A 24,744-nucleotide genomic window follows, 5' to 3' on the forward strand; every position below is an offset into this window, starting at 1 on the left:
ACTGCTTAAAAATAAACAAGGTCGTAAAGTTCACGAGGTCCAAGAATACGAGGTCGCAATTTGAACTCGAGGTCGTAATTGAACTGGCGAGGTCGTAATTGAGCTCACAAGGTCGCAAACGATATACGAGGTCGCAATTGAACTGGCGAGGTCGTAATTAGCTACCCAAGTCGTAATACGAGTTGGATGAGGTAATACAAGCCCGCGAGGTCATAAATGATGCTGGTCCGATGATTCTCTTGAATTCGAAACCCTAAAAGCCAAAAACACACTTTCGACGGCTGCAAACACCAAGATATACCTCGAACAAGATTTCTGGTCGTAAACTCGTGAAAGAATCACGTCTAAACGACCCTAAATCAATGTTGTCTATCACCAACAAACTATAACCTTCCGGTATGAAACCAAAAGGCTCTGATACCACTTATAAGTCCCTTTGGCGCGGATCGTTAATAGTTTAATCCCGATATCCAGAGGTGCGGAATCCCTCTCTATAACGTGGTGATTTACAACGAAAGCCCCTAGATCACCTGCTGCCTTGCAGGTCTTCTTCGAGCTAGCGGAACGACCTTTGACCTATTAACCTACACAAATATGCTTGATAATTCGACAAATGTTCAACCCCAATCCCTGTTAGGGTTCTGGTATATATAGGAAACTCGACATGGGCTTCAGCGAGTCGACCTCGCATTTCCTGCCCAGCTCGACATAATTACGAGGTCGTAATTGATGTCCCGCCTCGTATTTGACCCTGCAAATACGAGGTCGTATTTCTTATATGTCACCTCGTAATTGTTCCTGCAATTACGAGGTCGTAATGCATACTTAGCAGAATATTATTACACATTCAATACTAAACTTAATCTAGTATTCTATTCATAATATGAAGTTCATTAATGACAATTACAATGACAAAGATATATTACAATATAAGTCCAAACAATCTAGACTGCTATTGACATAGACGTGCACTTACATCTTCTGCTTTAAACTTTGACCGCGAAAATATTTGTTTATATCATATAACACTACATATAAAATATATGGACGGATTGAGTTTTCAATGTACTTTTCATTGAAATAACTTTCGTCAAATATCATATAACACAAAAAAAGATATTTATGGTCAAAATTGCAAACAGAAGACTTACAAGTCAAAATTGGACATTTAATATGGGACGGATGGAGTAATTTAGAGGGGTGTTAAATGTTAATATGGCTCCTAATAGTATGTTATTTAAGTTCATAATTTAGTCATTATCTATTATTTTTGTGCCGTCGAGCAAACGAAATAAAAGCAAAAAGATGGTTGTATTGGGTGGTGTAGCCGTCAACCTCATAGGCGAATTATAGAGATAGTTTGCTGGCCTTATGGACTAAGAAAAGAAAAGAACCGCAATGCAGATAAAGGTGCACACAAAAAAATTGGGAATTTAAGGTGTTTGTGTCTAGCCAGGATTGGAAAAAGGTAGACATATTATTTGTTTGTTTAATTCACTCTCAAGCTCCTACAAGTATTATATTTAGTGAAATCCTTCTGTAATTTTGGGGAGGCGGTCGAGTAGGGGTACGTGAAACCATATCTCGTTGTCATTGTTTTAAATAAAGAAAGAAAAGAAGAGAAAAGCTAGTTGTGTCATGTCGTGTCCAGCCGCAAATCAAAAGAAAGATTAAACCATATTTTGTTGCGTTGATTCTAGCCGACATCAATAAAGAAATCACAAAGTAATCAATTAAACAAATTGTTCTACTGTTTTATTAATTGTGGCTAGCGAGAAAAGAAAGATAAAAGTCATATTTCGATTATTCGATCTCTTCTGGTCTCGTCGAGTAAGGCTAGTAACCAATCTGTTCGGCTCTAGTAATTGGTTCAATTCAATCAGCTATCGCGTTTGATTTTACGTATATCACAAGGTATAACTTCCCAACATGTTTCCATATTTAGCGTACTAGTTAGTTTACTTCTTATTCAATAATAGTCTACGGGTTTGAGATGTCTCGGAATAATGACGGGTTTTGGATTAATAAATTCGTATTGTAAAATCCGGATTAGTCCTAGTTAACAATGTATTTCAGAAATTTTAAAGAAAGCTATTTTGTAATTACATATGTTCTTAAGTCGACTTCGACCCTTTCCAAGTGATGAACATGACGGTCTTACATTTTGTAATAACGAGAGATAGTGCCCGCGCGTTGCAGCGGTGAGATGGTGGGGTGGTAGGTAATAGGAGGTGATAAGGCATAGAGTGTGATAGCCATATACCTTAGCTGTACGCCCTCGAATTTGAAAATTCGTCGAAGGTATATCGAATGACATCTCTAATGAAAGAGCACGAAATTTTAAGAACACCCATACAACTTTTATAATTTATCGATATACGGTTTTTGAGATAAAAGATCTTGAATAAATTAGAGGATTAAAATGATTTATGGAGAAGAGAGAAAAAATGAGTGATTGAGATTTGAGAAGAGGGAGAAAAATGAATAGTTGAGATTTAAGGGTATTATAGGTATATTAGGTAGAGATGTTTAAATTAATAAATAAAAAAGAAGGACAATATAAGTATTTCAATTCACTTTTTGAGAATTTTTAAAAAATTCCCCCTTTATAATATAATATTAGATAATAAAAGAGATGGTAAGGTGATCATGGTACATTTGCAGTCTTACGTTAGATCCGTTTTACATTTTTTAATGAGCCTAGTATTATATATAGATACCATGAATTGCATAGAAGTTGGTTTATGAGGCATGCATTCATATAGACATAGTGAAATATATGTGTCGTTAATGTTGATGTTAGTGTTTTTAATCTTTTATTACATAATTATTTTGGGCATTGAGATGGGGTGACGTAACGAGTTAAAGTGCAATATTACTCAACTCGAGGTAAGATACATCTTTTACTACATGATGGACAATAAAACATAAGTTTTCATTGGTTAACTTCCCCAAATGAATATTTGTATGTTTATATGTATCCGGGATTGTATGAGAGGTTTCTATGGGAATGATTATGTTACCATTAATGATGAATAGGTATGATAAAATGATAATATGTTTATGTTATAAAATGATGTTATGATAAAATAAGGTAAATGATAGGTTGAAATGTAAATGTTGATAATACAATAAGATGCTTTGATGATATAAGCGTATGATGATATTATGCAATTGATGACATGATGACGCATTGTTATGATGTTATACTTATGAAATGATATGACGATATGTACGTTGTTGTCACTTTAAGATGATATGATGCTTATATGACATGATAATATGATGTTATTATGTTACAACGATATGTTGATATGAATGATACGTTGATATGAAAATAAAGTGATATGACGATGTGATATTAACATGTGATGATGATATGTTGATGCATATATGTCATATGATTGATTGCATGACTTGAACATCTAGTCACTAGACTTCTATAGGTTTGCCATGACACGTGCACGATAAGGTGCCCTAAAGTTAAAAAAGATGTGTGTGATTAGTTTAGGTGAAAGTGTAGCCTAAGCTAATATAAAGTAAAGAAAGATACATGTGATTAGTTTAGGTGAAATTGTAGCCTAAGCTAATATAATAAAGAAGTTTCGAGCATATGTTAAGTCTTGTGTTAAGCTTAACCCATGTTAGTTCTTCGGAGTTAGTGTGCATGTGGTCATGTGGTGTGGGAATTTAGATACCTCCCCGTGGCATAGTTATGTTTGAGTGTATCCGGGTAGAGTAACTAACCACTACACGCGTAAAGGTTAAACGGTATACTCAGTTGGATGGACTTTGTCTTTTCTTAATGACGACGATGGACCACCATAAGATTTACCCATCAAGTCGGGTGTGAGGACTCCATGTAAGGTCTTATGGCCGCCTACACATAACCCCACATCCCTAAGTATGTATGGCTTATGTCCCATAGCCTACGTCTAGGCAAAAGAAAAGTAAATAAATAAAGAAAGTAAAGAAAGAAAAGACAAGAAAGACGAAAAGTAAAGCTTTATGAGGTTAGACACAATTAGGACTACGATGGATCCTAATATGATAATTTATGCATATTACTATAATGATGATGATATGCTATTGCTAAAGTATGTTGTGAAAGACACCATAGCAGTGGAGAATCTTGGCAAGTGCTATATAGGCCAGCGCAGAGTGCCCTGACTTTAAGACGGGCCCCCATTTTTTTAAAATTTCTTAGTTATATATTAGTATAATTTAAATATTTTATTATAAAATCATTATTTTAAGGATTTATAAAAGTTAAAAATAAAATGAAATGCATATTTTTAAAATAGACTAGTATTCAGCGGAGAATGAAAAAAAGGGTAAACCGTAACTACTTTTATGATAAAGAACATTTCGTGTTTAATAAATTTATATAAGCAATTAGTACCTTTTTTTTGTGCACTTATTGTAATTCTCACAAAATATATGTATATAATCTTTCTTTTTTATATGGGCCCCATTTTGAAATTTTGAATTCGCACACGAATGCTGAAATTAACTTGCCGGCTCTACACCATAGTAATGTGGTGATCTTAAAGTGTTGTAATGGTTATGTGATATTAACAACTATGAAATGTTTTTGTTAGTATAAAATGAAATGAGAATGTTTTCATAAACTCATGTTATCTTACTTAGTTTTTAAAGCTAACACTTGCTCTTTTGAAAAACGTTGTTCCCCCAGGTTAAGCAGGTTGAGCTAGTAAAAGACTTAGCTTGGTGAGGCGGGTAAATGCTATGAAGAAGACATTTAGTTTTTCCGCTTAGTTATTTATGCTAGCCATATGATGAATGACTACTTTTAGTATGAGTTACGTACTGTTTATGTTGGCATTTATGTTGATGCCAAATCTTGATTATCTTATACTATTTTAATGATATGTATGTTGTAACATCACTTTTATAAATGAACTATCCGTTAAGGGTTAGTTATGTTCTAATGGTTCTGTTTTCCGCTTTTCTAAACGCCGTTAGGCAACAGTTTTTGAAAATCCAGATTTTATAATAACGGGTGTTACATCTTGGCACAAACATAAATGCCCACATTATTACAATCTCTTAAATCATATATAAAGTAGCCAAAACATAAGGCTAAGGGAAGTCTAAGCATTCGACAAACTATGCTAGTCTTCTTTATTACTTCTACCCATCTCACCGAGCTAATCTTTTCCTAGCTCAAGCTTGCTTGTCCTAAAGGCACAACATTTTAAAAAGAACAAGTGTTAGCTAATAAATTAGCTAAGTAAGATAACATAATTTGAAAACATTTGCCGATTCATAATATACTAACAAAACATGTCATAAATGTTAATATCACATACATATTATATCACAAGATAAGATAACACAATATGATCATCATATTCCTAATGTGCCTAACATTTCTTTCGTATATTTCTTTCTTTACTTTGTTTCTTTGCCTAGACGTAGGCTAAGTGACTTACGCCACTTACATAGGGATGTGGGGTTTGTGTGCAGGCGGTCGTAGACCATACATGGAGTCCTCACACCCGACATGATGGGTAAACCTTTCGGTGGTCCATCGGGTTCGTTAAGGAAATGACATTGTCTTTCCAACTGAATAAACCGTTTATGCCTTTACGCAATGGTAGTTAGTTACTCCACCCGGAATACTCAAACATAACTATGCTACGGGAGGTATTATGATTCCCAAACCATGTGACCACGTGCGCCCTAGCTCCGAGGAACTAGCACGGGTTAAACTTAACACAACATCTTAAATATGCTCGAGACTTCTTATCTTTATTAGCTTAGGCTAACTTCCACCTAAACTAATCACATACATCATCTTTTACTTTAAAGCCCTTAATCGTGCACGTGTCATGGCAATCCTATTCATATGTCTAGTGACTAGGTGCTCAAGCCATACAAGCATTCATGTAATCATAACATTACATCACTTCATATCACATGCATATCGTCAAAACATACATAGCTTACCATTCATAACTAATGGTAATCATACATATCCCATAAAACCTCCCATATAATCCCATAATCTTACAAACATGCAATTATATCCATTTGAAATTTAACTTATAAAAATTATGTTTTGTTGTACCATCAGGTGATGAAAAATATTATCTTACCTTAATAAGAAAGCAATAACGCAACATTACACCAAGACTCAACAGTGAACGCTCAAACCTTCAGAACCTACGATGTACAAAAGAGTCCAATTAATGCTAATCTGCTAAGTTTCTTTTAGCAAGTACTCACTGTCATTGTCTTTTTATGAAGATCATGTTTTATTACTAATTACTAACACTATAAAGTGCTAAACATTCAATAACTTTTAGTTCAATAATGACAAATTCAATCTCGAACCACAAGATTCAAAACCGACAATTTCAATCTTAAACCATAAAGATCAAAATTTACAATTTCAATCTCACAAGATTCAAAACAACAATTTCAATCTTTTAGACTACAAGGACCAAATATGTCAAGTCGAAACTGCATGGATCAAAACTGTCAATTTCAAAACTACAGGGATAAAAACTGTCACATTTGAAACTATAGGGATCAAAATAGTTAGTTTCAAAACTACAGGGATCAAAACTATCATTTTCAAAACTACAGAGACCGTTTATGTCAATTCAGAAACCTCAAGGACTGAAAACGACAAATCTGAATCTTTAGGGACGAAAACTGCAAATTCTGCTAGCAACGACGTCAATAGATGGGACATGCAGATTAATCGGTCAAAAACCATTTCCCTCGCTAAGTTGTCGCTAGTTCCGTCGCTATATAATACATAAACTTTAAAATGCGATTGTGGCTTCGTTACTTAACCATCTTGAGGTTTCAAATCACAACTGCCGCTTCGTTAATCAACGGATTTAGATGATTCTTTTTGCAAAACTCATCATTTTCATAAAGGAAGATATTACAGAAAACAAATCTCATTTAAATTGCTTTTATCACTGGATCTCACGAAAATGGCATTAAAAACGTTACAAATCATTTTGAAATCCATATGTGTAAATCAAGATCATCCCAAACTATTTCACAAAATTAAAAGACATTAAAAATGAAACATATTATAGTAATCATCTTGGCTTGTATATCTGTCATCATTGAGATCCCAAAATATACCCGAAAACGTTAATTTTCGTATGAAAATCTTTAGACACAAGCAAGGATCATTGTAATTGACACATAAAGAACAAGGATATGTTATTTACTGATTTCTAGGAATTCACTCACGAAATTTGGGAGAAAAAGATGAATAAATGAGAGAAAACTTAGAAAATCTCTAAAGAGAATGAGTTTATGAATTAGTGAAAGTTAGTAGATGATATGAAAAGTTAATATGTTTGCTATCAAACCTTGTAACCCTGATAGACCAGAATTTTCTTAAGAACTCGTTCATAGGGGTTGGGCCTAGCTTAAGCCCACTCAAACAAGCCCAAAAACTCATTTTAAGCCTAAAAATTAAGGCCCAAAATTAATACGTACATTAAAGTAGATCAATTAACGTCTAAGGCACATAATGGTGAATCGATACGCCATATTAACATCACATAAATTAACAACATCTTCACATATAGAGACATTAATCATTATTTAACAACAAATTAATCTCCTAGCAGTTAAAGAAACTAATGGCGTCAACTAACGGTCAAACGATAGAAGTTGCTGATTGACTAACGACAAAGTCGAGGTCAAAGATCAAAAAGTTTAGGATGTTACAAGTCTATGTAATATAAGGAACTTTCAAATCATGATTATTAGATGTATCCAGATATATGTAACAACCATATAAGCTGTCACGTGTAAGTTTTTGATTGGTGAAATAAATCTAGTAATCAGGATTTGAAAGTTCATTACCATGACATAGACATTTACAAAATCTTTACATAACATAGACATTTGGTCATAGTTAGTTATATCCATAGGTGATAATCCCCTTTAAAAAACCAAAAGGTTGTAACATAAAGTTGTAATTAAGGGCCTCATTCTAAATAGAATGAAAGTTAGTGACAAAAGTAAAAATTGAAAATCTTTTATGGTAAAAATAGAAAAATAACAAAAAATTGTGGCAAAAATAAAAATATAAAAAAAGTCCATGTAGTTAAGACTACCTTAATTGTTATATATATAATAACTAATCTTCAGGCCCGTCCGATGGGCGGACAGTTTCAAAATATACTAATTAAAGTTAATATGATTCGAGTAACCATTAATATGAGCAATATCACAACTTAATCAATACTAAAGCTAAAGAAAAAACATATGAAAATTAACTCCATATAAATATTGATTACAGTTTACCTTTTTTTTTTTTTCAAATTTAGTTAAATAAAAAATTTGCAACAAAGTATATAATTTGAGAATACATACCAATTCATCTACAAATACTATCTCGAACGTTTTGATTTTCTTCGGGTTGTTTCACTCCGAAACAGTCCATACATGCACAACAGGGAGTCGTAGATGATGGTTAACATGTATTGGCTTAAGATCTTCAAGATGAAGTAATGTGTTTTTGTTTTTTGTTATTGTAGAAGAAGCCATAACGAACTTATAATGAAAAACAAACTAAATTAAAAGAGTTAATAATAACAATAACAAGATTTAAATGTTAAGTAATAGTAATAATAATGATTAAATATAAACAAAGTATATCAATAAATAAAAAACCATTTTCGTAGTCGATCGTAGGTGTTTTTTTTTTGTTGATAAATTGTGATGTTTTTTTCTAGGTTGTATATATAGATAAATAATTTTTGGGAGGCTTTTAAGGATAAAAAGAGTTTTTAATTAATAATAAGGTTGTCCATTTATTAAACTAGATAAAATATTAAAAAAATAAATGATTAATAAGGAGGGGGGATTAGGCTCAAAGAGGGAAATTAGGGGTGACAAGTGTACCTCAACCTACTTTTTTAGTTATATTATAGAGATAGAGATAACTTAAAATTCACCTCTTTCACTTGTCACTACATTTGAATAAAAAAAATACATCTGGGTCAAAATTTAATTTATAGGAAAATGATTTGTACTGCAAATTTTACCTAAGCTTAAGTACTGCTACTTTAGAAAAAGTTACAAATTAAACCTTTGAACTTAATAAACATATATAGCTCCCTGAATTTTACATAACCTCCCTTGAATTTTACATAATCTCTCGCTGCTTTACCTAAGATTGGTACTGCATGTTTTACGTAACATTTCCCCTTAATTTATACCCCATGAACGATATTTGTCCAACAATTAATATGAGCAATATCACAACTTAATCAATACTAAAGCTAAAGAAAAAACATATGAAAATTAACTCCATATAAATATTGATTACAGTTTACTTTTTTTTTTTTTCAAATTTAGTTAAATAAAAAATTTGCAACAAAGTATATAATTTGAGAATACATACCAATTCATCTACAAATACTATCTCGAACGTTTTGATTTTCTTCGGATTGTTTCACTCCGAAACAGTCCATACATGCACAACAGGGAGTCGTAAATGATGGTTAAGATGTATTGGCTTAAGATCTTCAAGATGAAGTAATGTGTTTTTGTTTTTTGTTGTTGTAGAAGAAGCCATAACGAACCTATAATGAAAAACAAACTAAATTAAAAGAGTTAATAATAACAATAACAAGATTTAAATGTTAAGTAATAGTAATAATAATGATTAAATATAAACAAAGTATATAAATAAATAAAAAACCATTTTCGTAGTCGATCGTAGGTGTTTTTTTGTTGTTGATAAATTGTGATGTTTTTTTCTAGGTTGTATATATAGATAAATAATTTTTGGGAGGCTTTTAAGGATAAAAAGAGTTTTTAATTAATAATAAGGTTGTCCATTTATTAAATTAGATAAAATATTAAAAAATAAATGATTAATAAGGAGGGGGGATTAGGCTCAAAGAGGGAAATTAGGGGTGACAAGTGTACCTCAACCTACTTTTTTAGTTATATTATAGAGATAGAGATAACTTAAAATTCACCTCTTTCACTTGCCACTACATTTGAATAAAAAAAATACATCTAGGTCAAAATTTAATTTATAGGAAAATGATCTGTATTGCAAATTTTACCTAAGCTTAAGTACTGCTACTTTAGAAAAACTTACAAATTAAACCTTTGAACTTAATAAACATATATAGCTCCCTGAATTTTACATAACCTTCCTTGAATTTTACATAATCTCTCTTTGCTTTACCTAAGATTGGTACTGCATGTTTTACGTAACATTTCCCCTTAATTTATACCCTATGAACGATATTTGTCCAACAATTAAAAATCAAATGTTCATCTAACGGATTGCTCCAAGTCTATAGCAACCTCCAAATTGATTTATCATCATTTGCTTGTGGGGCTGTATTTGGAATCGATCAATAAGAAAACCAGTTACTTTTGATGTTCATGAACAGTTGATATTGGCTTTGGAGTTATAAGCGGGATATATACATAAAAAATTTGGGTGTGTATGTAACTTGTTTTCAGCTACTATTGTAGGAAAGAAACTTTGTTTTGGTTCATTGTATGTAAGTTTGTCTCAAAACTGAACGAATGGTGTAACAAATCGGCTGGATATTAACGTGGCACCATCAAACATAGGGATGACAAAAAAAACCCGACCGGACGGGGAAACCCGATACCCGACGAGAATACCCAATACCCGAACCCGTTCGGGGCAGGGAGTGGGGCATGTCCACCCCGACCCGACACGATATCAATAACTATATATATATACTTATAAGTGATTAGTTTTAAATTTATATTTCACCTTTGTAATTATAATGTTTCACACTTATATCAACTAATTTGTATCTACATTCTACACTTGCATATCCATTTTTCAAAACATCAAGAACATATAGTATCATTTCTTAAATTAAACAAGATTTTGGTAATTATTATTGAAAAATAACTATTTTTATCGGGTCGGGATTCGGGTTTCGGGTTTTGGGGCATTATTTTACTCCCGACAGGGTCCCGATAAGGTACCCGATGGGTTTTGGGTTCGGGTTTGACACTACCCGCCCCGAACCCGACCCATTGTCATTCCTAATCAAACATCTAATACGTGGCCCAATGAGAGAACGCCACATCAACATTTAGCAGCTTATTTACACGATTCGTTCAGTTTTAGCAGGTTACTTACATACAATGAACCAAAACAAAGTTTCTTTCCTACAATAGTAGTTGAAGACAAGATACATACACACGGATTCTTTTCCTAATTGTTAATTGGCCAGAATGTATTTTTTTCTTCGCTGCTCTAGAAAAAGGTATCTAGTTTTAATTTGTGATTTGGGCAAATATATAATCGATTTAGATAGATATGTAATTAAAATGTTAATACGGGGATATATGAAACTTTCCCTGAGAAGTATTACAACCCTTAAATGAGTCCATATGCATCACACCTGCTACCGTGGTTGCAAAAAATATATTTTGGTTGACCATAAATATATACAATTAGCAACTTGTACAATATATTAATTCCTATCTCCACTACAAACCAAAAGCTGAAACATATGCAGATCGATATATATTATTTAAACAAGCTAGACACATAGATGTCCGCAAAAAATAATCTCATTATGAACAAAATACAAGGAAAGGTCGCTATAATCACCGGAGGAGCAAGTGGTATTGGCGAAGCCACTGCTCGTTTATTTGCCAAACATGGGGCGAGGGCAGTGGTGATCGCCGACATTCAAGACGATCTTGGCAAAGAAGTCGCTTTATCCATCGGCTCAAATCAATGTACATACATTCACTGTGACGTTACCAATGAGTCCCAAGTGAAGTATCTAGTGGAGACGACGGTTGAGACATATAGTCAGCTAGATATCATGTTTAGTAACGCTGGCATCATTAGTAAATCCAAACAGAATGTGGTTGACTTTGATATGGATCAATTTGACCGTCTCTTTGCAGTCAACGTCCGTGGAATGTCTGTATGCGTTAAGTACGCAGCACAGGCAATGGTAAAAAGAGAGGTTAAAGGGAATATTATTTGTACTTCGAGTATAATGGGCAGGATTGGGGGAGAAGGACGGACGGATTATTGTATGTCAAAGCACGCAGTGGTTGGACTAATGAAATCGGCAAGTAAGCAATTGGGGCAGTATGGAATTCGGGTTAATTGTGTATCTCCATTTGGGTTGGCTACACCTTTGACTTGTAACTTGCTTGAGAAAGAGGCTGAAGAAGTGGAAAAGATTTATCAGCCGATGACTAGCTTGAAAGATGTGGTTTTGAAAGTGAATGATGTTGCTGAGGCAGTTTTGTTCCTTGCTAGTGGGGACTCTGCTTTTATCACTGGGCATGATCTTGTTGTTGATGGGGGTTTTACTGTTTGATATCTTTTTTGATATATTATCTTGGGTTTTATAATAAAACTTGCAATAAACGTTGAACGGGTTTTTTTCTGGTCCATTGGTCGGTCAGGTCAAAAGCCTATATTTTATACAAGGGAAAAAAAAAGAGATTCTTTTTGTTTAGTTTACTTTGCCACCTTCCTTAGCTACAACTGCTAATTAATACGCCATTTTTATCATTATCTTTAGAGTTAATTATTTAAATGATATTTAACATTTGTTCGATATTGTCGGTTTCATATCTAAACTTTAGTTATTATACTCGGATCATACTCTACATTATAAAAAGTCCACTTGGACCATACCAGACTAAACCGCCATTAGTTGACCATCAAAACCCCCTACATGACTTGCACGTGAGGAGTTATGGATATAATTAAAATAATTACTTAAATGGTACCTAACGTCCCTAACATTTAATTATAACTGAAACTAAGCATTTTTAGTAGACATGTTAAAGAACATCAAATTAATGACGAATAAGCTAAATTAACTTCATGTTAAAGAATATCAAGTTAATGACGAATAAGCTAAATTTTTTTTGAACATTTAGTTGGTATTTGACATCAGGAAACACCTAACCGTATAATGGTGAAGCCCTGTACGTACTCTAAACTACGAATAAGCTAAATTAATTTCATGTTAAAAGAACATCAAATTAATGACGATTTAAGTTAAATTAATTTCTTGTAACTCTTAATAATAATAATAATAATAATAATAATAATAATAATAATAATAATAATAATAATTAAATTCCTAAAAAATGGTCTAGAAAAGATCAATCAAGAATTAGGTGATGTGTTGGGCGTTATGAAAAGTTCTATGGACGTTCCGAACTATAAAAAGATCGAGGGAACCACATATACATCTTGCTAAAAAGTGGGATCGAGGGAACCACATATACATCTTGCTAAAAAGTGACCTAATGTACTTCCCATTATAGCTCAGTGGTTGAGCACCAGCTTTATATGGTTCACAAAGAACCAATGGTGTTTTTGATTTACATAATGTTATACAAAAAAATAAAATATTATAAAGACATTAGAATTTAACGGAATATTTTTAATTTTTTTTAAAATATTTAAGTGATCTTCTCCCATCAGGAATGGAGTTTCCATCAAAATAAAGGAATGTTTAAAGTCTAACAAAATGAGATTCTTTTATTTTTAGACAACCAAACACACTAAAAATGAAATTTATTTCCAATTCTATCAAATTCTGTAAACCAAACGCGACCTAAAAATTGTACAAAATGTACATAATGAAAATGAGATATCGAATAATAAATCAAATCCAATTTCGAAACCAAAGTTTTGAGTCTGATCTTGGACCAAGTTGACATTTAAAAGTCGAATTAATTTTGGAGAATTTTTGGAGTTCAAAAATTTTAGGTATATGCATCAACATTTACAATGAAAGACCTTTCAAACGAAGCATTTTATCGGTATATGCATCAATATTTACAATGACACTTTTTTAACATATTAGATGAATCGGCGAACTCTACAATACAATGATTCCAGTCTTGAAGAAAGACAAATATGCGATGTAAAGAAAAATAATTATTTATGATGCTTGTATACATTTAAACGAAGTGTCAAAAATAGCTGTCTAGCCGCTCTCTAAATCTAACATCGTTATGACGGAAGTATATGGAAAAGTAGCTATTGTCACAGGAGGAGCAAGCGGCATCGGGGAAGCCACGGCTCGTTTATTCGCCAAACATGGCGCACGTGCAGTTGTGATCGCGGACATCCAAGACAACCTTGGCAAAAACATCGCTGTCTCCATTGGCTTAGACCGTTGCACTTACATACATTGTGATGTTACAGATGAGTCCCAAGTGAAATCTCTGGTAGACTCAACAGTGGCCATCTACGGTCAGCTGGATATTATGTTCAGCAACGCGGGGATTGCAAGTAAATGTGTTCAGACAGTTTTTGACTTCGATATGGAACAATTTGACCGACTTTTTGCAGTCAATGTTCGCGGGATGGCAGTTTGTGTGAAACACGCCGCACGTGCAATGGTGGAGCTGAAGGTGAAAGGAGATATTATTTGTACGGCTAGTGTGTTTGCTAGGAAAGGGGTGGCACAACGGACAGATTATTGTATGTCAAAGCATGCAGTGGTAGCACTGATGAAATCGGCTAGCAAGCAGTTAGGGCAGTATGGGATTCGAGTGAATTGTGTGTCACCATATGCTGTGGCTACACCGTTGATGTGTAACATGCTTGAGAAGGATGTTGCAGAAGTGGAAAAACTGCATGAACAAATGACTTGTTTGAAAAATATGGTTTTAAAAGCAGAGGATGTTGCTGAGGCTGTTTTGTTCCTTGTGGGTGAGAAATCTGGTTTTATCACTGGACATGATCTGGTTATCGATGGCGGATATACTAATATTTGATTTTGTTTTGATTCTTTCAATAACTATAGTCGCGTTACGTTGAATAACTGTAATTGCATTTACTTATTTGGAAATGCAGTTTAACAATAATTCACACTAAAATGCATTTTTAGATAAAAAGTTTCAACTTATAGTGCAGGAAAAATATGGTTTAATTATATTGTAACTTTTGGTAATCAATACCTACATTACATTGTTATCATAATGTAATGTAATTACGAAACTAAAACTTAGTTTATCTGGTAGACAGTGTACCATTGTTAAATTGTTTCTATATCGATACCCTTCATTCTAACCTCAGTTTATCTATTAGACAGTGTACGATTGTTGAATTGTTTCTATATCGATACCCTTCATTCTAACCACCGATTCAACATGCCCCTTCAAAGTATGCATTTCTCTTAACCTGTAAGAATAAGCAAATCCAGAAAGAGAGATCAGAAAACACAAATTCCACCTTCGGAAACCTTATCATTACCAAGAAGCCAAAGACCATCTTACTTTGCCATTTCTGCTCTCCGTTTTGCTTCTTCTGCCATCTGGTTGAGCTCCGTAGCATTCGTTCGATCACCAAACATTTTCGCGTCAGGAACTTCAAGTCCATGAAGCGTTCTTTGCGCATGTGCCCATTGCAGCTCACGTTGTTCCTTCCCAAAATCCTTTTGTCTAGTGAATGCAATCTAAGAAAACAAACACAACTTCAAGACCGTGTTATTATGCAGTAGTACATGGTAGGCTAACTTTATCACGTACCCTTCTCTCAATAACAAGATCCCATGCCCGACCACTGATGGCGTAACGGATAAAGAATTTGATGAGATCAAGAGGGAAGTAGAAGATGATATTATACAGCCAGATTACACCAGCCCAGCCCCACCCAATTCCTTCTACCGCAGCAAAACTCCAATTTGCATACACCGCGATCAACGTGGCAATCTGTGCAATGGGAAGTTAACAATGATTACCTATCTATGTGAAAGTTTCCACCATTTTATTGATAACAGGGTCGATTTGGGTTATGTTATCTCTAACAGATCAACTGGATAAAGTCAAAAAATTTGCCAAACCGGGTCAAAAATAGCAAACAAGATATTCTTAAATCTTAATGCATAAACCTCTTCAATTGTTTTGCTAAGCAAATTAGAAACCTTTTTAAAATAATAAAGATAATTTAGTCTTTGTAGTCATATTGAAAGCATATTCAAGGAAGAAATTAAGAAGAAAGGAAAGAAATTAAGGGGAAAAAAAACAAAAAATCTTCAAAGAACAGACAGCTTTTGGCCCCTACTAAAATTTTGACTGTTTTTAGGCAAACACATTATCCATCTGATCTGACCCCCACCATTCTGACACATCTAAATGTTACTCACCAACTGGGCGACAGCAAAAGCCATAACAAGCAGCCAACCAGGGCGTTCAACGAATGACCAACTACGTGAACGTGTCACAAATATTAGGGCTTGGCTGATTATGCTGACTTGAAGATATACTGCTGAAGCAAGCTTTCTGAAATCGTCATGAGCTGTTTTCTCAAGTGTTGGTACACCAAAAGTACGCTAGCAACAAAAAATGGAAGTAAGATGAAAGCAAGACACTGAGTATAATGTCCATTCAAATATAGATATAGTGTTTTCATTCAACATGCCTTCGGGATATATCTATATATATAATGTATGCATTACATCCCAAGAAAAATGCTCGACTTACCTAATAAATATTAAATTAACCGTTAACCATGATGGAAGTTATTAGTAGCCTACAACTTATAAGATATTAAAAATTTCTCACTTGTTTTCCAAGTTCAGGCACTTCAACTTTTTCTCCCTATTCTATTTCTGGAATGGGTTGTTGGTTTCTTACACAAGACCGTAGCAAAAGAATATGATATTTGAAGGGAATTGTATGTACATACCGGGAAAAAATCGGTTTTGTAAGCCGCCCAAAAGAAGATAACGGTCATCATAGCTAAGTAACTACCTAGAATGACGCCTGTTGTGAAAATCTCGGCTAATTTCCAGCTATCTGGAAGAGGAGATGGCTTTACTCGATCCTTTGATATCGTCATAATTGTACCTGAAAATAAGTTAGATGGCTGTGAGGTGATTACATGTAGATGATACGAAATGCAAGTAAATTTGAAAGGGAAAAAAAAATAAAGTACCGTCATTAAGAATAGCAATGATAAGCACCATAAAAGGTGGGAAATCGAACTTCCAGATCAATGCGAGCAGCATAAAACCAAGCTATAAATAAGGCAGCAAAAACATATAAGATTCATAACTATCATTTATCGGGTTTAGTCATATAGTTTACGTGCAGGTAGTAAAAGTAAATAACTTACCACTATACGAATTGTAATAGAAACAGCATAAATCTGCCAATAATGAATATAACTGTTAGGGTTAATTAAACAATATGACAATTGAAACAACAGGAAAGGCATGAACAAGGATTGTACTGTGTAATTTTTCATCCTCTGAAAAATAGCTCTACTGGTCAAGACGGCACTAATGATAACGCTGAGCCCTGGTTCAGTGAGGACAATGTCAGAAGCACTACGGGCTGCATCGGTTGCGTCAGCCACAGCAATTCCAATATCAGCCTTTTTTAAAGCAGGGGCGTCATTTACACCATCACCCGTCATTCCACAAATGTGTTTCCTAGCTTGTAGGCGTTTTACTATTTCATATTTGTGCTCTGAGACATATGTAGAGGTTAGGAATAATAAAGACACAATTAGAGGTAGCATGTTCCGACCGTTTTACATATAACTGGGTCAAATCGAATTTTGTCAAGTCAAAAGGTTTAAAACTCGCTTAAAGTGTAACTCCCAAATCGTTTTATTAAAATACTAGAATACTATGGATTAATACAAATCCTTATCAAGATTGACAAGCTATATATTTCTTAAAAGTAATTGGAAGAAAAACCGATTTCAGTCAGCATAACTGACCCACCCATTTTGCTTTCCTTATCTAGACAGTGTTCATCCATAACTGACCCACCCATTTTGCATCCCAACACAATGAAAGTCCTTAAAGTTAACACTAGTATTTACCGGGAAACACGCCGGCAAAACCGTCAGCTTTCTCTATAAGTTCATCAATTGGTAAAGCAGCAATAGACTCGTCAGAATTTTGACCAATTAAAGCAGATGACGGATACATGTTGGTACCCATTCCAAGACGGCGTCCAGTTTCTTTTCCGATTGCCAGTTGATCCCCTGTTTGAAGTCAAAATAAACTAGTCTACTTCAAAAATTACAGATATTTTTTAAAGTTTTACACCTAAGTTTTTAGGTTTGCAAAATAGTTATAAAGTTCATATGTAATAGAAAAACATTTCTTAGCATATTTGGTAAACTTATGAGATATAAAGGCAGTTTCACGCACCTGTAATCATTTTAACATTTACTCCAAGATCCAAAGCCCTTCTTATGGTGTCAGCACTATCATGCCGTGGTGGATCAAAAAGAGGCATGAGACCTATAAATTGCCAAGGTCCTCCTGGGCTCTCTTTCCGACCATCAGGAACATCCTGTTTTGTTTGAAAACTGAAAGGTCAGTAAAACCTCCCATAAAGATATAAGACAAAAATGAAATGTAATTGATGATTTGATTGATATGTCTCACCTGGTATGCTACAGCCAGTGACCGTAACCCTCGCTCTGCAAATTTGTCAATTATAGCATGAACTCGTCGTTCAATATCTGATTTGTTGTGTGCAAGATTTAAGATCTAACAAAAAATCAGGATGTCAATTTTGGTGGACCAAAAGTCAAGTTATCTAGATGATAGTAATATACGTTACCTGCTCAGGTGCCCCTTTGCTGACTCTATGCATTTTACCCTCATCGTCTAAATAAGTCAATGCTGTGCGCTTGTCAGTTGGATTAAATGGCAAAAAATGAACTTCCTTGATGCGAGCACGCGCCTAGAATATATTGAGGAACTATCTAAGGACACAAGTACAGATTCAACACAAACATTTTTTACTCATTGGGTGGCAATTTATAATCCTTTTATATCGAAAGTGGAACAAATGTAAAATGTACGGATTCCTTTCCTATTAATTCTAATCAAATTTTATCCATAGACAAAACTTTGAATCATTTTTTCTCAAGCTGTAGGAGGAGAAAACTTCCCATACGGTTCCGCCGGGGGATTACAATAAAAAGGAAATTGCTTGAATGTAAATGCGTTAAGTGTATAAAAACTAGCCTACTGTGCATTCAAATTATATAACGTTCTAGATTGTTTAAAATAAATCCGCTTATTATTTCAGGTATATAGTTTTTCTTATCATCTTATAACTATTTAAACCATTAAGTTATTTAATTACAAAAAAGGAGGCAAAAGGTGTTGGTGAGTCACCTCTACCTAAATTCATCACGATAAAAAGCCATTCGGCCCAATCCATATTCGCATATTACCCAAACCTCTTGTTTTACAAATTACATCATAAACTCTTGGATCTTGCCAAGATTACCTCTTTTGGATCAGCGAGCATACCAACAATAGCAGCATCAATGGCATCCTGGTTTTCGGTTCTGGAGGCCCGGGCTGACATCAAAATAACAGTATCTGGATCTACACCTTTAGCAAATACCTGAATAAATGAGTTAACAGCAAGGTCAAACAAAAAGGTCAAGCAAAATGTACTAAATATGATACATTATTAATAAAACCAATATGAACTGACCTCGATAAGGTTCTTATCGACAGTGAGCTTGTTTAGTGTCAGAGTTCCGGTTTTGTCACTACAAAGCACATCCATTCCTGCCATTTCTTCAATGGCTGTCATTCTCTTTGTTATGGCTCCCTATATAATTAGTGTAAGTAAGTATCAGGCTAAATGAAAGACTCAATCAGGTGCATAATGAAAAGAATCATAATGGGCCGGGGTCCAGTTGGCCCACAAAAACTTTTTTATACAAATATGTCATTAACAAAGATTGCAAAAACAATATTCTTGTAGAGAATAATCTATGGATAAAACCTTCTAGGAGGTCGGATGCATTAAAAATAAACTTCGAACCATTCCCCTTTAGGTTGAAGTTTTTTCATTTCACTTGTTTGATTGTCAACACAACCCAAGCAACCGATTTAAATCCGCCTCTGGTGACATAAAAATAGAGAAAGACCAAAAAATTACACATGTAATGAAACAAACCTGCTGAGCTAAACGATGAGATCCAATTGCCATTGTTACAGAGAGAACGGTGGGCATGGCGATTGGGATTCCTCCAATTAGGAGCACAAGAAGATTGTCTATCCCAGGCCTATATTTTCTGTCTTGAATTGGAAACATCACTATAATCTCAATAAGCATCCCCACAGCAATTGAACAAATGCAGAAGTTCCCGATTGCTGTCAACACCTAATTATAATAATTGCAAAATCAACATTGGTAAACATGAAACGATAAGAGCTTTCCATAGCATAAATAAGCATGACCATATATCTAATGCAAAATAAAATGAGCCACTAGCTGATACAATGAAAAATGGGAGCACAGTATAAATATAAAATTGTGCTAAAGAACCAACTATTCACCTCACCTCAAAGAGCCAGCTTGGCCAGTATGCTGGGCACAAATTTTATTGTTTCGTGATCACATTTTGGAAATCCATCAAACTTAAAGATTTTCTCGTTTTGAAAATATTGCCTTCTAACTTAAGAAGGGAATTTCCATTCATCGCACTCTATCTCAAGTATTTTACTATTTTAGGCAGAATGTTTTGTTTTTATACTTTTGGAGAAACATGCCAAAATTAGTAAGTACCATCTATAAAGAGGACCTCTTAGTATCTAAATATAAGGAACTTGTGTTTTTAGTTAATTGCATCATTAATGTAAATCACATGAAATGTGATATTTCTTCGACCCACACTTTAGGCAGAACTTGTGTTTTGAGGTAGAATGTTTTACAATGGAGGCAAGACTTGTTTGGCAATGATGAAAATGCAAAACACATCAATCGAATGGTAAAGCCAATAATTATTTATGAGCTTGCCTTTTGAAAGTGACCAACTTGATTGGTGGTGTCAACAAGGTGAGCAGCTTTCCCAAAGAACGTGTGAACACCAGTGGCAACCACAACTGCCTCTATCTCTCCTTGCTTGCAAGTAGAACCTGAGTAGACTCCATCCCCCGGGCCTTTTGTCACAGGGAGTGATTCACCTGTTAAAGCTGACTAAAAACCCAAACAAGAATTATTTACACACATTATGTCAAATCAAAAACTATCAGTGGCAACTATTGATTGATGAATAGGTGTGGATACAGATTATTCTTGAAAAGGAAAATAGAATAAAATGTTAAAGCGAATTTCATCCCTTATTAAAAGTTTGTCACCCTTCAAATGAAAAAGAAAAAATAATAGTAGATCGTCCCAAACAGGAGTTTAATACAAGTACTTTACCGTTGATACAAACCTCTGTCATCAAATGGTATAACTTTTATCATATATAATACTCAAATTAAAAAAGTAACATTTAATGTTTCTGGAAATTAGTTTCTGGTTAATCCAATCCAATCCATTTCAAGTAGTGGAATATATTTCCATGTTTTGACTGGTAGCGCATATTCCACCCCTTTGGCCACCTCTACAAACTAAAGTTGACTTATCATTGAATGACTACCTGGTCAATCTTCAAAGGATCGCCATCAAGCAGACGAGCATCCGCCGGAATAATATCTCCAAGTTTTACACTGATTACATCCCCGGGAACTAAAATTGAAGCATCATCTTCATTCCATTTTCCATCTCTTAAAATCTACAGACAGATTAAAGCTTAAATTTAATCTTCTATACAAGCTCAAATCAAAACATTTCAAACTAACTTCAACAACAAAGTAACAAACTCAAAAACCTTTGCTTTTGGGGCCAGAGTAGCCATAAGAGCTGCAGCTGCATTGCCTGCATTGTTTTCTTCCACAAAACTAATCGCAGAATTTATCAAAAGCAAAAGAATGATTCCCAAAAAATCCTGCCAGTCGGGAGGCTTTCCCTGAAATTATAATTCTGATGCAATTCAGTAAAAATAAATATGTAAACTTTTTCTGTATACTATGTTGATCCTTTTCTTCCAAAAATGCAAATACTCGTATATTTTTCTTAATTGAGATTAGAATCATATATACATAATTATATATGAGAATAAGTATATTAAGATCTTACCCCTCCATTAGCAAGAGCAATTGCCATTATAGCAGCAGCTTCCATCACCCATGAGAGTGGATTCCACATAAACCCTAAAAATTTCAATAATTTGCTCTCCTGAGATATAAAAATTTCCAAATATCAAAATGAAAACAAAAACAAAAAAAATTGTACCAAAATCACAATGTTGGATTAAAATAAAGCAGATAAATTTTGTTAAATACCTTATTTTCTTCTAGCTTGTTATAGCCAAAAATGGCTAATCTTTCTTGAGCAGCAAAAGTGGTGAGACCATCTTTACTACATCTCAAATTCTCAAATACCTCCTCAATGGGAATACTTTCCTACATATTAAAATTCAGTTAGTACAAACACAAACAAAAAAATTAAATACAGAATTTAATGATCAAAAACAGATCAAGTTACCAAATCTACAGTTTCTCTCAACACAGCTTCAAGAACTTCAGCCTTTTCTTCCCCCATCACATCAAGATCACAACTTTATCACTAAATGATTCACACCCAGATTATAAAAACACAAATTTAGCAAAAAAGATTGATACCCCGATGAATAAAAGCACAAATTGTTACCAAGTTCACAACTTTATCTCAAAATGACTAAAAATTAGATGAAAAATTCACACAAATTTAGCAAAATAAATTGATGCCCAGATGGAAAAACCCAAATTGTAGTCCAGATTTGTCCTTTTTTTTTTAATAAATATGAGATTTTTTGCACCTATATCAAATCTACAAGTAAGTAAGAGTGGGTGAGCTGTATGCAATAGTATACTATAGAGATGGTAACGGTTATATATATAAATCGAAACCACTCGCCTTTGTGATTTACCTGTGCTCAAGTGTTAAGATTGTTGTCGTACGGAAAGTTGTACTTGCTGCTGTGACGGTTGCACTGTTTTAGGTGTGGTCCACTAAGAATATCTTTTCCTACATAAAAAAGGGAACTTTAGCTATCCCACAAGAACAGGAAAATGACAATGTAAAAATCAAATATTCATATTAATAACTTCATAAGACCAAAAAAGGAAAAATTACAATGTAAAAATTCGTAATGAATAGTCAATGAATTTTTTTTATTTGAGTAGAAAATCAACTGTAATAATTTATTGGGGTAAATTACACTTTTGTTCTTTGGTACGTTTTTCACTTTTAGTTATTAAACTTCAAAATTTGTAATTTATACACTAAACTTGTCACTTTTTATTACTTTTGGTCACCGCGTCAACTTTGTTACCTTTCTTCCGTTAACTTGCCTAGATTCGTTAGTTTTTTTTGTTTTCGTCCTTTTCATATATTTCATTATTAAAAGTGATAATCGATGAAAAGTACATTCAAAACTCAATCTATTTATATGATTTATTACAAATTTATATAACACCAACAAAAATATTTAAAGTTAAATCATAAGGCGTTATTGATTATTTAGAGAAAAAATCTAGAACACGTTACTTCGAATAACCATTACAATATCTTATTTTAATTATAGTTTAGCAATAGTTAATAAAATGAATTAACGAAAACTACAGTATATAAATTTATATAACACAAACAAAAATATTTACGGTTAGTTTGATTAAATGAAATAATTGATATTCTTTTTGAACGATTATGAAATAATTGTTAGTTGAAATTTTTATTTATAAAGTTAGATTTTTTTAGTGCCTCTGTTTGAATTTTTTAGTTTTCTTATGTCTGTTTTAACCGTAAATATTTTTGTTTGTGTTATATAAATCTATATAATTTTCCTTAATTCATTTTATTAACTATTGTTAAACTATAATAAAAACAAAATATTGTAACGGTTAACCGGAGTAACGTGTTTTAAATTTTTTTTTCTCAAAATAATCGATGTCTTATGATTTAACTGTAAATAATTTTGTCTGTGTCATATAAATTGTAAATCATACAAATGGATTGAGTTTTAAATGTACTTTTAATCAATTATCAGTTTTAATAATGAAATAAGTGAAAAGGACGAAAACTGAAGAAAAAAAACTAACGAATTTGGGCAAGTTAACGGATGAAGGGTAACAAAGTTGACGCGGTGACCAAAAATGAAAAAAAAAAGTGGCAAGTTCAGTGTATAAATTGCAATTTTTAAAGTTTAGTGACTAAAAGTAAAAAATATGCCAAATTCAGAGACTGAAAGTGTAATTTACCCTAATTTATTTAGAATATATGTTTTCTTTAAAAAAATTATGATGCATGTTTCAAGGATCATTGCTTATGCCTTATTATATACATTAAAAAATGTCTTTATCTTATAATATCAATAATGAAAAATGCCTATTTCTTTTAGGTGTCATCTCTTATGGTAATTGGATGGAAAGCTTTTTTTGAAAAATAAGTTTTCGAAAAAGGTTGATACCATTTGAGTGAATAGCTTATTTGTGGATAGGTTGATAATCCTCAACATTTGAACAAAAGGTTTTTCATTATTTAGTCTTATAAAAAGCTTTGTAAAAAGCTTCTTTATTGGAGTGAAAGCTTTTAAATAGCTTAAAGCTAATGGATTAACTAGGTGACAAAATAAAAAAAACTTTCAAAAATTGTTTCCCATTGTGTATGCTCTTGGTTTGGGTGTAAGAGTAGGGTAGTACCTCCCCACATTTTCTTCTTCTTCCTCGCCCTCTTTCCCCCATTTGTATGGAATACTTCCCCGCCCTTCCCCACCTTTTTTTCTCTCTTTTTTTTTATTCAAATAAAAACTAAAAATGTTATTCAATAAATTAAATATACAACTAAAACACACAGATAACTAAAACATAA

General features: G+C 33.4%; 3 protein-coding genes across 4 annotated transcripts; 2 read left to right on the plus strand and 1 right to left on the minus strand.

The window, feature by feature from the left end:
• The first annotated feature begins 11,433 nt into the window (after positions 1-11,433).
• LOC122608577 ((+)-cis,cis-nepetalactol synthase NEPS3-like) lies at positions 11,434-12,466 on the plus strand. The gene has a single exon (XM_043781672.1). It carries the CDS (start codon positions 11,574-11,576, stop codon positions 12,360-12,362), a length of 789 nt encoding a protein of 262 aa, XP_043637607.1. The 5' UTR covers positions 11,434-11,573; the 3' UTR covers positions 12,363-12,466.
• Positions 12,467-13,193: 727 nt separating this feature from the next.
• On the plus strand, positions 13,194-14,790 carry LOC122609543 ((-)-isopiperitenol/(-)-carveol dehydrogenase, mitochondrial-like). Its single transcript, XM_043782577.1, has 2 exons — positions 13,194-13,235; positions 14,038-14,790. The coding sequence occupies exons 1-2, from the start codon at positions 13,194-13,196 to the stop codon at positions 14,788-14,790; spliced, it is 795 nt and encodes a 264-aa protein (XP_043638512.1).
• A 134-nt stretch (positions 14,791-14,924) lies between these two features.
• Positions 14,925-22,863, minus strand: LOC122606658 (plasma membrane ATPase 1-like). Of its 2 annotated transcripts, XM_043779500.1 has the most exons (22): positions 22,805-22,863; positions 22,381-22,461; positions 22,179-22,298; positions 21,973-22,071; positions 21,665-21,802; positions 21,434-21,568; positions 20,806-20,985; positions 19,963-20,169; positions 19,492-19,611; positions 19,279-19,398; positions 18,601-18,723; positions 18,423-18,527; positions 18,183-18,327; positions 17,849-18,013; positions 17,249-17,487; positions 17,132-17,164; positions 16,952-17,033; positions 16,703-16,863; positions 16,161-16,346; positions 15,544-15,726; positions 15,292-15,470; positions 14,925-15,196 (listed from the first exon to the last, which is right to left on the minus strand). In XM_043779500.1, the coding sequence occupies exons 2-22, from the start codon at positions 22,435-22,437 to the stop codon at positions 15,100-15,102; spliced, it is 2,874 nt and encodes a 957-aa protein (XP_043635435.1). In that variant the 5' UTR covers positions 22,438-22,461; positions 22,805-22,863; the 3' UTR covers positions 14,925-15,099. The 2 variants fall into 2 exon arrangements, with proteins under 2 accessions (XP_043635435.1, XP_043635434.1); XM_043779499.1 differs by lacking the exon at positions 22,805-22,863 and having other exon boundaries at positions 22,381-22,641.
• Positions 22,864-24,744: the final 1,881 nt, after the last annotated feature.

This window comes from Erigeron canadensis, chromosome 7 (genome assembly GCF_010389155.1).
Source record: "Erigeron canadensis isolate Cc75 chromosome 7, C_canadensis_v1, whole genome shotgun sequence".
Taxonomy (NCBI): domain Eukaryota; kingdom Viridiplantae; phylum Streptophyta; class Magnoliopsida; order Asterales; family Asteraceae; genus Erigeron; species Erigeron canadensis.